This window comes from Mustela erminea, chromosome 5, assembly GCF_009829155.1.
Source record: "Mustela erminea isolate mMusErm1 chromosome 5, mMusErm1.Pri, whole genome shotgun sequence".
Taxonomy (NCBI): domain Eukaryota; kingdom Metazoa; phylum Chordata; class Mammalia; order Carnivora; family Mustelidae; genus Mustela; species Mustela erminea.
The window spans coordinates 65,000,177-65,013,495 of record NC_045618.1 but is presented as its reverse complement, the minus strand read 5'-3'; the positions used below and the strand labels follow the sequence as shown (position 1 = coordinate 65,013,495).

General features: G+C 45.9%; 1 protein-coding gene across 1 annotated transcript in view; it reads left to right on the top strand.

Annotated features, from left to right (window-relative positions):
- SPG11 (SPG11 vesicle trafficking associated, spatacsin) overlaps positions 1-13,219 on the top strand; it is an 88,558-nt gene extending 75,339 nt beyond the window's left edge. The window contains exons 31-40 of the mRNA XM_032343558.1: positions 4,186-4,325; positions 5,207-5,405; positions 5,823-5,960; positions 6,852-6,985; positions 7,604-7,711; positions 9,183-9,351; positions 9,790-9,878; positions 10,049-10,204; positions 10,893-11,044; positions 11,485-13,219. Of these exons, the coding sequence (XP_032199449.1) occupies positions 4,186-4,325; positions 5,207-5,405; positions 5,823-5,960; positions 6,852-6,985; positions 7,604-7,711; positions 9,183-9,351; positions 9,790-9,878; positions 10,049-10,204; positions 10,893-11,044; positions 11,485-11,665 (1,466 nt within the window). The 3' untranslated portion in view covers positions 11,666-13,219. The remainder of the gene's footprint in view (positions 1-4,185; positions 4,326-5,206; positions 5,406-5,822; positions 5,961-6,851; positions 6,986-7,603; positions 7,712-9,182; positions 9,352-9,789; positions 9,879-10,048; positions 10,205-10,892; positions 11,045-11,484) is intronic.
- Positions 13,220-13,319: the final 100 nt, after the last annotated feature.

Sequence of the window (13,319 nt, the reverse complement as noted above, 5' to 3'; positions counted from 1 at the left end):
TGAGATCATGACCTGAGCCAAAGGCAGCGGCTTAACCCACTGAGCCACCCAGGTGCCCTTTTTTTTTTTTAAATTTTATTTATTTATTTGACAGAGAGAGAGAGAGAGAGATCACAAGCAGACAGAGAGGCAGGCAGAGAGAGAGGAGGAAGCAGGCTCCCCGCTGAGCAGAGAGCCCGACGTGGGGCTCGATCCCAGGACCCTGGGATCATGACTTGAGCCGAAGGCAGAGGCTTAACCCACTGAGCCACCCAGGCGCCCCGAGTTTGTAGTTTTTGAAGAAACATTTTTTCCTGCCTTTGGGTTATTTGAACATTTTTTAGTCTTCCATTTTAATTTATTCTAATTTTGACTATGTAGCTTTGCATAGGTTTTTCGTTGGTTGGTTTGTGGATTACATTAAACATTTTTTACAGTGTACTTAAAATCAGTATTTTACTACCTCAGCTGGAATGTAGAAACCTTACCACCTATAAAGTCACTTCTTTGCCTTTATGTCTTACTTTTCTTTTCTTTTTATTTTGAGAGCACATGCACCTGTGTACAAGCTATGGGGGGGTGGGGGCGGAGGGAGGGGCAGAGAATCTCAAGCAGTGTCTGAGCCAAGCTAGGAGAATCTGAGAGGGACCTCGATCTCACAACCCTGAGATCATGACCTGAGCTGAAACTTAGAGTCCCCATCGCTTAGCCAACTGAGCCACCCAGGCGCCCCTACTTGTCTTATTATTATAACATTGAAATCCCCATAAAACAGTGCACATTTTTACTTTCAACCAAAAAACATATTTTTAAAAACTCAAGAGGAGAATAATTATATTTACTCAGAAATTTACAATTTATTTTGCTTTTCCTTCATTCCTGTTGTTCCAAGTTTCCTTCTAGTTTCTCTTCCCTCTGTCTGAAGGACTTCCTTTAGTGATTCTCCTTTAGTGATTCCTTTAGTGATTCTAGTTGTCTGCTAGTAACACATTCTCTTAGTTTTTCTTCATTGTTTAGCTTCATCTGAGAATGTCTATTTCACCTTCATTCCTGGAGGATGATTTTTGCTGGCTATAGAAAATTCATAATTTTTTTTCAGTGCTTAAAAATGTTGTACAACTTTTGATCTCCATGGTATCTGATGAATAATCTGCAGTCATTTGAATTATCCCCCTATAGATAATGCATTTTTCTCTGGTTGCTTTCAAGATTTTTTTCTATGTTTAATCTTCAGCAGTTTGATTTTACATGAGGGGTATGTATTTCTTTGAGTTTATCCTGTTTGGGGTTCACTGAACATTCTTGAATGATTGCGTTTATATGTTTCATCAAATTTAAGTAGTTTTCAGACATTATGTTTTCAAAGACTTTTTCAGCACTATACTCGTAGTCTTTCCCTTCTGGGACGTCAGTGATGCAAATCACAGAACTCTTATTTCTGCTGTCTTACAAGTCCTTTAGACTTTACTCTGGTTTTTTTTTTTTTTCCAATTTTTCTTTTTTCTCTTTCTTGTTGAGATTGGAATTTTTTTTTCCTCAGATTGGATAATTTCTGTTTGTCCATCTTCAGTTTCAGTAACTCTTTCCTCTGGTATTTGCATGCTGCTGTTGAGTTTATTTCTGTGATTTTAAAATTTCAGTTATTTTTCACTTCCAAAATTTCCATTTTCTTCTTTATACCTTCTGTTTCTTTGAGACTTTTTGTTTTTCAGTCTGCCTCAAGAACATTCATAATTGTTGTAACACTTTGTATAATAGCTGCTTTAAACTATCAGGTAACTTCAACATTTATGTCATTTTATTTATTTTTTAAGGTTTTATTTATTTACTTGATAGGGAGAGACACAGTAAGAAGGAAACACAGGCAGGGGGAGTGGGTGAGTGAGAAGCAGGCTTCCTGCTGAGCGGGGAGCCCAATCATGACCCATCTGAAGGCAGAGGCCCAATGACAGCCACCCAGGCGCCCCACCTATGTCATTTTAGTACTAGGTGTCATCTGTTGATTGTCTTTTCTCCTATGAATTGAGGTTTTACTGCAGGATTTTTGTATGTTGAGTAATTTTGAGTTGTATCCTGAACATTTTGGAAAGTATGTTATGAGATTCTGGGTGCTTGTTTAAATCTTACGGGGAATGGTGATTTTTAAAATTTTTAATCTTTCAAAAATTTTTCAGCAGATAGTTGACCTGGTTAGTTTTGGGCTGCAAGTTCCAACCCACTTTCTTTTGCCTGTGGTTCTACTGTCAGTTGGGCTTCCAGCCTCTTTGTGGTGCTGTTCAGATCTGTGGCGTGTATATGCGGCATCCTGGGGTCAGTCCTCAGCCTGGGTGGTGGTCTGTGAATTCAGCTCTCAGGGTCTTGCTACACTGACAGGGAGCAGATCTCCAGATTCAAAGCCCAGGTGTGAGCCCTGGAATTGATAAACAGCTTTATTGTGTGGCTTTCTGAATCTCTCTCCCAGGTATTTCCTTGCTCCCTGAGGCTTCCCTTTGTCGTCTTATGGCCCAAAGCTGGAGTTCTAGCTCCCTCGTTCTGTTAGCACACCCCTGACCACACCTGTATCCTGGGCCAGCAGACAGGAGGATAATGCGAAAGGAAACATGGGTTCACTGCATCGTCTGGGGCCCAGAGCAGCCGAATCTAAAAATAAGATTAGGCTCTGAGTTTGGGATTTTAGCAGCTTCTGCTGCAGCCCCTCCCACCATAGCCCCGGGGCTGCTGGGGAGCGGAGAGGAGAAAGCCCGTAGGAGCTCCCTCTCCTGTTCCCTGACTGTGAGTGTGGAGTGCGTGCTCTCTCTCTGCCAGAGTTAGCGCTTAGTTTTGCGTTTCAGGCAGCATTGCATTCAGGCTAGAGGTTACTAGAGGGGAAAAGATGATCATTTGTGTCATTTCATGCATCCTGCTGTGTGCTGGAATTTACACCAAGTTCGGTTGGTGAGACCGGGTGCGGTGAACTGCCTCTACTGGCCCTCCATCTGGAACCCCAGTGAAGGACTTTAAGCAGGGAATTACCCGGTCTTAGTTGTTACTTACTTACTTTTTGGTCTTTAAAGCATATTTTAAAATGTGTAATATCTTAAATGCAAAAGTATTCCATGCTTAGTGTAACAGATCACAGTAAGGAAGTGCATAAAGTACAAAGTGAAAATCATTCTCCCAGTAGCCATCTACCACCCCCACCAAGTTCCCCAGAATAGTGTCTTTTACTCACTTGGGATGTGTTGTTTTCTCTGTGTGGGTTTACACATGTTATGTGCACACATACACCCCATTTATTTTTTTTTACAAAACTTAAGTTATATCATTAACTTAAGTTTAACTTAAGAAACTTAAGTTCTACATTTTTTTCCTGTCAGTATACATGTATTGACCTCATTCTTTTTAATGGCTGCAGAGTATTCTGTATGGATATACTATTTAATGCTGTATATTGATATACACTTAAATTATAATTTTATTTAAACTTTTATTATTTAACAGTACTTTATTGGTACATAAATTTTTCAATTGTGTTTTTGTTACAAGGAACAGTGTGACCTAAATACTCTTTAATACTTTTTTCCCTAATAGGAACACTTTCTCAAATTCAGACCATTTTCTTCTATTTTCAGCTAAAAGCTCTTTTTGTTTCTTTTCAAAAATCTGGAATGGATTTTAGTTTTTTTATCATGCCTTTCAGGCTTCTATCCAGATGAGCCTTGGTTTTTGTGATGGGCATTTTGGAAAGACTCTCCTGGATCTGTGGGAGATTGATGTGGGGAGGCGCAGCCGGCAGCAGGACCCGGTAGCAGCCTCTCACACTCAGGGTCATGAAGACTGTAAGGGAGCCTGTGACCGGGGACATGTTTTGGAGACACAGTCAGCTAGACCTGGTGACTTACGTGATATTAGAGGAAAGGGGGAGGGTGTGTGGAAGAGAGTTTAGCAGACATCTTTGGTGATGATCTAGTGTTTTCATTAGGTGGCTTGGAGTCTAGTAGCCTGTGAGGCTCCCAGGCTGGGATCCCAGGCTGGGATTTCCTCAAAGATGGCGATGAAATAAGCTCAAGTGGGGTATGGGCCCAGTCAGAAGTGGTCCCAGACCCAGGGAGAGTCACAGGGATGCAATGGAAGAAGCTGTGAGCGGAGAGGTGGTATCATGGGCATTAGGGGGAGACCTCCACTTGGCAGCTTTAAGCCCCTTCTCAGACCTGTATCTGCTTCCAGCTTCGAGTTTGGATAGTCAGTCGTTTGTGATGCTGCCCCCCAGTGATGAAGTGGTGACTAATCTGGAAACTCTGACAAGCAAATGCCTCCATGGGAAGAACTACTGCCGGCAGGTCCTGTGTCTGTATGAACTTGCCAAGGTATGTGCTCCGGGGGTGGGGCGGGGGAGGGGAGCAGGAAGTTGGAGGTAGATTTTGGATGCTGCCAACTTGGCCTTTCACATGATAATCATGATGTGGGAGCAGATGACTCATGGGGATGTTGGCCCCTGTAAACGCATCCCTGGGAATACGGGGCAGATGCCAGGCCAGCCGGGCCTTTTGAGTCCTGGCTGTGGCCCATCCAGCCAGAGCGAGGGCAAGGCATTCCACACCTCTGGGTTCCTGGTTCTCCATCTGTACATGACCTAACCCTAAAGGTCCCTTCTGGCCGTGCTATCTTGGTTGGTTTCAGGATTGTTGGGGGATTTCCACGGGGGAGAAGCCGAAATAAGTTGGAAAAATACAACAAAATGGAATGTGAGGACTATAAAAACAGGAACCCAAGCAGCTGAGAATTGTCTGTGACTTTGTACTGATTGAGGGGCAAAAACAATACACTCTCAGAAGCAGAAGAGCACAAGGGACACAATGCCAAGCACTAAAGCCCTTCTTTGGAAGGGCTTCTCTGGAGACGGAGGGTTTTGCTACTGCTGTGGGAAGAGTAGAAGGCGGCCTCTTGCCTTTTTATCCAACTTTCTTGCATGTCATAACATTTAGAAAGCTCAGTGTTCAACAAGATGTAAGTCACCTGATGGCTTCTGAAGACAAGTCTTCAAGACTTGGCTCCAGCTCATTGGTGAAGTCAAAGAAAGGGCTAGAAAATGGTGTTGGCTGCTTCTGAGGTTTCTGCTTGGGGTGCAAGATCTCTAAGCTCAGCAAACCATAGAGTTAGCCCATGTGGGGTTTCAGAAAGGGCTGTCTTTTGCTAGCTTTTACCTGGCTCCTAACAGGAGCTTTGACCAACTTTGCCTTCCTCTCAGGAGTTGGGCTGTTCCTACACAGACGTGGCCACTCAGGATGGTGAGACCATGCTCCGGGCTATCTTGGCCTCTCGGCAGCCGGACCGATGCAGGCGCGCCCAGGCTTTCATCAGCACCCAGGGCCTCGAGCCAGATACCGTGGCTGAACTTGTGGCTGAAGAGGTGACCCGAGAGCTACTGACCCCGTCAGAGGGAACAGGTACCCCACCAGACAGGCCTCCCCAGCCCCTGAGAGCACATTCTCAAGTCCCAGCAGTAAGGACGTGGGTGCTTCGCCCTTATGCCTCCCACACACTGCCCTCTGACGTTGCCAGGTTGCACTTGCCGGGAGAACACATGGCATTTATGTTGTTGCTTTTCGTGGATTGTTTTAGGATTAACGCTTAGAGCAGCCTTGCCCTTCTCTGAGCTGGTGAGCTACTGCTGACCTTTGAGGGGACACCAGGCCAAGGAATGTGAGCTCAGCAGAGCAGGGAGCTGTCCTGGGGGCTCCTTTGGTGTCCCCTTCCAGTGCCCAGGCCTGGGCAGAGTGGGCCTCTTAGCCAGGGACTCTGACCTTGCTCTCAGCTTGCAAGGTTAAAGCCGCATGTTTTTCCCCGTCTTTCTCTACGTACAGGACAGAAGCAGATGTTCGCTCCAGCAGAGGAAAGCCAGACATTTCTTCAGCTGACCACTCTGTGTCAGGATCGCACGTTGATAGGCATGAAGCTGTTGGACAAGATTTCCTCTGTTCCCCACGGGGAACTGTCTTGCAGTAAGTTCTTGGCTATTTTCTTCTATGTTGGAGGCCCAGGGAGGTCTCCAAGAAGTCTTCTGGCATTAGCCTTTCCAAAACACTGTTTGGATCCTTGTTCCTGCTCTGGATCCCCACTGGGGTGTGTAAGTTCTTAGTGGAGAGCCAGCAGTTCACTGAAGAAAATGTAGAAAAACATACATGGAAAAGCAGCCCCAACTGTGAAAGTGCACAAGAGGGCAACCTGGTAACATTTGGCCCTTCGCTTCCTCTTCCTCTTCCATCACCCCACACAGCAGAGATCACCATCCCCATTTTAGAAGGAAACTGAAACTTAGAGAGATTGAGGAACTTGTAGCTGTTACGTGGCAGAGGGACCCAGACGGTGACCTCGAAGCCTGCTGGCTTTCCACAAGTCTGTAGTTCATTCTAGGCAGTCAGTAGTATGTGTCCCTCTGATCTTCTGTGCGAGTCTATAGGCTTCTGTTTTTCAAAAATGGCATGTGTAGACTGTTTATAATTACCCTATGAACGTGCTTTCCATGATAGTATTCTTCTATATATCTTTCTTACTGGTTACATGGTATTTCTCATAGAATTAAAAATTTTTATACCCTAATTCCGGACCTTTAGTTGGCTTCCAGTTTTCTGCTGTTTCAGACACTGGGACAGACATCCTTATGGGCAAGTTTATATGCCCATCCATGATTATTTCCCTAAGATAAATTCCTGATTCCAGGGTATACCCATTTTTTAAAGTTTTATATAGTCAAATTTTACTCCAAAGCTGGTGAGGTCAAGGATCTCAGAGGACCAGTGGGGGGCCTGCTCCCAATGGGCTGTCCGTATAGGCCCCTTCCCCCTCCTGCCCAGGTTCGTAGCCTTGTCTTAACCACCGCCTCATGTCCCCAGCTGCGGAGCTGCTGATCCTGGCCCATCACTGCTTCACGCTCACGTGCCACATGGAGGGCATCATCAGGGTCCTGCAAGCTGCCCGGCTGCTCACAGACAAACACTTGGCCCCCAGTGAGGAGTACGGGCTGATGGTATGAAGCCCCTGACCCCCTGCCCTCCTTTCTGAGGAAAGTTTTGAGAGAATGGATAGGCTGGCAGCCAGTCCAGAGCTGGTGAGGTCTTAGGGCAGGTGCCCATCTGGATATGACTCCCGCACTGGGGACTGGCTGGGCGGCTCAGCCCTCTGCTCCAGGTTAGGACTGCTGTCACAGTCAGAGACTGTTCCAGAGGAGCAGCCCTCAGAAGGATCCCTGCCATGTTCCAGGGCTGGCCCACCCCCTTGCCAGGGCAGTTAGTTTTTCTAGAGGGCTGAGTCAGCTGTATTTCACCCCAAAACAAGATTTGCATTCTGTCTGAAGTGAGCTGAGGACTCACGCCCCTGGTGGCATGTCAGCGCTTACAGTCACATGTACACAAAGCAAAGGCGGCAGTGGCCCCTGGTGTCCCAGTGACCGGCCTTTCTGAATCCTCCAGAGGGGGCCCTGTTGGGTCCACAGGAAGGGAGGAGGGAGTGAAGAACAGCGGCCTGGCATGAGCCCTTCTGCTCCCCTGGAGCTTGGCATCTGGAAGCAGCCACATTGGAGGGGAATAGTGGGCTGGCTGAGAGAGTTCCAGCTGCTGCTGACACAGGCGGCCCTTGCCCTTCCCAGGTGCGCCTCCTCACTGGCATCGGAAGGTACAACGAGATGACCTACATATTTGACCTGCTGCATAAAAAGCACTACTTCGAAGTACTGATGAGGAAGAAGTTGGATCCGGTAGGTGTACAGTACTTTGAGCTCCGGGATGGTGTATACTATTGACATTTAAGAGTCTCAGACTTGTCAGGAATAATCCTAACCAGGGTGGAGCCCTCCATCTAGAGGGAGGGAATGAACTCCCTAGGACACGCACTGCAACCTGTAGCTTCAGGTTAGCTTCAGGCCAGGTAGCGATTATGCCGACAGACATTAAGTAACAGACAAAATGAGTTTGCGCACTGCCACCTCAGCCTCGGTCACCTGTCTGAATGCCGGCTCTGGCGGGGCAAGAACCACTTCAGTGAGCTCAGTGGAAGTGGATTAAGCAGCTCAGAAGTGGAGTTTCGGGGGGGGCCATGAGAAAGCCTTAGGAAGTGAATGCTGAGGCCTGGCCCTGAAAGGCTGCAGAGCGATTTGTGGTGATGACCCCAGAGGAGGCTTGGAAGCCGAGGGTGGACATGCCAGGCCTTCAGGCTGTCTGTCGGTAGCATGCTCTGTGACATCTGGTGTGTCACAGAGCTTCTGTTTCCAAGTCATTCATTTGGCTGATTCATTGCTTCAGCCTACTGTACCTCTGAAGACTTAAAAACCGAGGCACATTTTTGGCTTCCGGGAACGTGGGCTCAAGTCCAGAAGGACTAAAGAGATGAAGTAGAAAAAGTCTCCCCAGTACTGGGCTAGTTTCAGGACAACCCAGTCCCACTGTCAGGAGAGGAACGAGTCCTGGACCTGGGCACACTTTCAGGATACCCCAGAGGGTTTTCAGGATTGTTTTTGAGGTATTTTCATTTCTGAATGTAAATATTCTTTTAGTAACTTTTTTTCTGATTACAAAAGTAATGCATATTCAGTGTAAAGACACTTGGAAAACAGCACGCCACAGAAAAAAGCCCTCTGTTATCTATCAACCATCTGGAGACAGCCACTGCTAACAATTTGGTTTAGGCCCTTTCTCTGCACAGGTACCACAAACACAGATACATACATATTTAGATAGTTTCAGCAAAACTTTACTAATGCTGTGTAGATATGAAAGAGCTGGCTTTTCTCACTTAATAAGCATGTCATGAGTATCTTCCAAATCAACACTGGTTTTAATGGCTACATGGTAATTCTCCTAGCCCTGGTTTTGGACATCTGGATGATTTCTGATTGTCTGCTATTAAATATCTTTGTTACGTGCATCTCAGCACTTCTTTCTGCTTATTCCTTAAGGGGTCGATTCCTCGACGTGGCTTGCTGGAGTAATGCGCATGTGCACATCTTTTAGGTCCTCCCTTCCAACAGTTTTACCATTCACATTCTCACCATCAGAGAGGATGCGCCTGTTTTCTTATACTCCGGGCAGCATCGGCTTCTGTGTTTAGTTTCGGTTATCTTCTTTTGGGGAGAGTTTCTAAGGAACTTTCTGAACCAAGGGACTCAGCTGGTCATGCCTGCCTTGCAGTCACTGGTTGACCCCGGTACTCCCTGTCTTTTTCCTGGGCAGAGTGGCACCCTGAAGACGGCCCTCCTGGACTACATCAAACGTTGCCGCCCTGGGGACAGTGAGAAGCACAACATGATCGCTCTGTGCTTCAGCATGTGTCGGGAGATTGGGGAGAACCATGAGGCGGCTGCCTGCATCCAGCTGAAATTGATCGAGTCCCAGCCCTGGGGTGAGCACAAGTCATAGCAATGCTCCCGGGCCAGTGCCGCTCGCCACCCACCAGCCCAGGTTCTAAGGGCTGAGGAGGGGCAGGAGACCAGGGAACCACTCTCCACTGTGGCTGCTCATAGCCACTCGTGGAGCAGGCGGGAGGCAGAAGGGGATGTGGAAGGCATCAACCCATCTGCAGTCTGTGCAGCTGGGGTGTCATCAGTCAGGAAGCAGTGTGTCTGCTGAGGCCATGCAAGCCTGCCTTGATACTTCTGAGAACTGGAGGAGGCCTACCAGTGTGTGCACACCTCAGCCCGGTAGCCTTTACCGGAGCAAGTCGTACCTGCCTCCCAGTGCGAGCGGGGGTGGGGACGTTTCCAGTCCAGCCCACATTACTGACTGGGATGGGTGCGGCCTTGGGAGTCACACACCTGGTGGGTTTCCTTCTCTACTGCAGAGGACAGCCTCAAGGATGGGCAGCACCTGAAGCTGCTGCTGCTGAAAGCCCTGACCCTGATGCTGGACGCGGCGGAGAGTTACGCCAAGGTAACAGCAGATCCTATTCCAGTGCGGCCTTAGGATGCGATTTTGTCCCTGGGCTTTTCCAAGTAAAGGGGTCTACTGGGGGCAGAAGGGGTTAGTTCAGTTGCTGGAAGAATCGCAGGGGAGATGGCAACCGTCTTTCTATCTGTGCCTACTCTGCCTTTGTTCCTCAGGACTCCTGTGTGCGACAGGCCCTGCACTGTCACCGGCTCACCAAGTTGATAACACTGCAGATTCACTTTCTGAACACGGGCCAGAACACGATGCTCATCAACCTGGGCCGCCACCGGCTGATGGACTGTCTCATGGCTCTACCTCGGTTCTACCAGGTAAGCAAGGAAGGGAAACCTAGCCAGCATCCTCTCCTGCTGTCCCTCTCCCAGGGCCCATAGGTTGAGTGACTTGCCTGAGGCGTCAAGGCTAGTGACAGAACCAGGGCAGTTCTAAGCTTTTAACTTGAACTGTCTGATTCCATGGCAGTGTTAATTAGTACATTGTTTGGGCAGAGGTTGGAGGATGGTGAGGCGCTGCGGTCTTTTTTCCTGCTCTACGAGGCCAGGGACAGGGAGACAGCCTTGCTGCTCACACAGCTGGGGTTGGAGCAGACCTGCTGGCAGGCTGAGCATCTCCCAGCCCTACTGCTTCTAGAATGGTGCACCTGGGGTAGCAGGAGTCAGGGCTTTTGGGAGGCTGGCATTTAGCCCGTGAATGAGAAATGGTTACCAGGAAATCAGCCCTTCCCCTGTTCCTTACACAGTTGCGTTAGGGGGAAAAATACTGTTTCTCAGCAGTTTTTATTAATGCATTGTGAAGATTAAAAACACTGCAAGACGGGGTTTAAGGGCAGAGAAATGTCGAACATCAAACTTTTCCCCAAGGCTAATACATAGACCCTATCAGCATAATTGGTGATGCCCACACTCACTGCGAATGCACAGTACTGTGTTCTAGAACAGCTTGCCTTCAGTTTTACATCAAATAGGGCCTTAACGGTATCTTCCCCTCTATCCTTTTAAGGCTTCTATTGTGGCCGAGGCCTATGACTTTGTTCCCGATTGGGCAGAAATCCTCTACCAACGAGTGATTCTTAAAGGAGATTTTAATTACCTGGAAGAATTTAAGCAGCAAAGGCTATTAAGATCTAGTATATTTGAAGAGATTTCCAAAAAGTAAGTATTAAAATGCCTCTGCTTTGAGTAAGGCATAGGTAAGAATTTTATGGCTAAATAGAACATGCCTATAGATACCTCTGCCTGAGATGGCAGATGTCAAGAATCCCCAGAAGCAAGAGATCATTTAACAAAGTTATGCAGACAGATGGATAACGGTGTCCTCACAGTGCTCTGTATTTAAAATGGGAGGATAGCTACTCAGCCTGCCTGAGGTACCGACAACCCTAAACCTCAGGGGCCCCCTTGGGAGTACCACACTTACTCCAAATAAGGCAAGCATGAAGGTAACATTTTTAATTTCAGTGTTTATCTAGTACCCCCTAATACTAGTCTTAAATAATTTCTCAAATTCCAGGATCCTCTCTAAATAGCTGTGTCAGTGACAGGCCTCACTCCAAATGCAGGATTGTAACCCATATGTTCTTATGTTCGTCTAGATACAAACAACATCAACTGGCTGACACAGCTGTGAAAAACCTGAAGAAGTTACTCACATACTGTGAAGATGTCTACCTATATTACAAGCTCGCATACGAACACAAATTTTTTGACATTGTAAATGTGCTGCTGAAGGACCCTCAGACTGGCTGCTGTCTGAAGGACATGCTAGCAGGTTAGGTGGATTCAGATGACAGGAGGGTGGTTATTGTGGAGATGTCCTAGGCGCCTATTTTCTGGTACTGAGATGAGGTACTGACAGATGTTTGTGATCAGAGTAGGATAATGCATTGGGGATATTTGTTTTCAAGTTGTAAAACCCCAGGACTGACCATAACCAGTCCTTTGTGAACAGTAGGTAAAGAATGAGAGAATTTTCACAAGGAAATTATTTAAAAGTGATTGTTCATCTATACCACTTATATAGATACTGGTATTAAGATCAAAAGCTCCATCTTCCTGAAGTCTGACTTCTATTTAGAGATACAGTATTGATTAAAGAATACCTGTGCCTGCAGATTCCAGTTTCAAAGGAATTTAATATTATTTACAGAGTTAAGGAACAGATGATACATTTTCATTTGTTAGAAACTGATCTCTATAATAAAATAGATTTTAAATTCACTGTATGTCATTATTACTGCCAAGGAAATCTTAGCCCTTGTCTGCCTTAAAATAATCTTTATTTGCTGTAATTATTGCTGTGTAGTCACTGCTTTCTGTTCACTCCTCAGATCACTCAGATGGTCCTTTCTTATACTCAGCAGTCTAACAGAGCTTTGATTGAGGTTGCTAATTCCTATTTAAGAGAAATTTAAAACATCTTTTTGTTCTGCCCCTGCTTTTGATTCTCTGGTGGTTTCAAAAAAGACTACAACCACAAATTTGGTTAAATTGTTTAACAGAAAATATATAATAAAGATCACCCAATCTGTGCTTACAGCCATAACCTGAGTAATAAGCTCAATTACTTCAAATAAATAAGCTCTTCTAGTTACTAATTTGCCCAAGTAAATAAGAGGAAGGTAGCCCTATACCTCTGTTGCTCTAGGGTGACACTATTCAGGGCCTGGCACATCATTTTTGTCTTAAAGCTTGTTAGGCATTTACTAAGCTTTGTAAGTATACAGAGAACTCTAGTCCCAAGAGCTGGGTTCTGTACCCTCGAAAACTATCTCTTGGGAGTTAACACAAAATTTAAGTCCTCACAATAGTGATTTTATTAAATTAGTTGCTTTTATAAAACATTGCAGATGTCATAATTGTTAACATAACAATTTACCAAACTGTAGTCAACTGGTGCAGTTTGCTGAGCATGTTTTATAAAGGAAAGGAAATGCCAAAACCCTGTTAAAAGTTATTCCACTGCAGCCTAAGAGAACAAAGGAGAATTGTCACTTAAATCAGGGAAATAAAACAGGTAAAGAGCTTCCCTCCCCCATCTGAAGCACTCCATCCGTAGAACAGTCTGATAAATAGGAACTAGACAGTCTATGCATTCGAGAGATTCCACAAGTTGTAATGCAGTGCAATAATGGAGAGGTTTACCTTCGTCAGCTTCAAAGTTGGAGGGTCTGGTCATTTAATTTTTAAATACCAAGCTAGTGCTTTTCAGCTGTTGTATCTTCACTCTGAGATAAGCAGTCTTCTTCACAATGTATTTTTTTTAATATCCTCACGCTTAATTTTAAGACAAAGCAATTTTAATACTAGGTGCATACCACATGCCCTTGCCGCAAACTGCTTTTCTTGACAAGTTATGAAGTAGTTCAAGGAGGTATGGTTAAGGCTGTATTACTGAATGGTGCTGGTAAATACTACACAATTTTTGTCA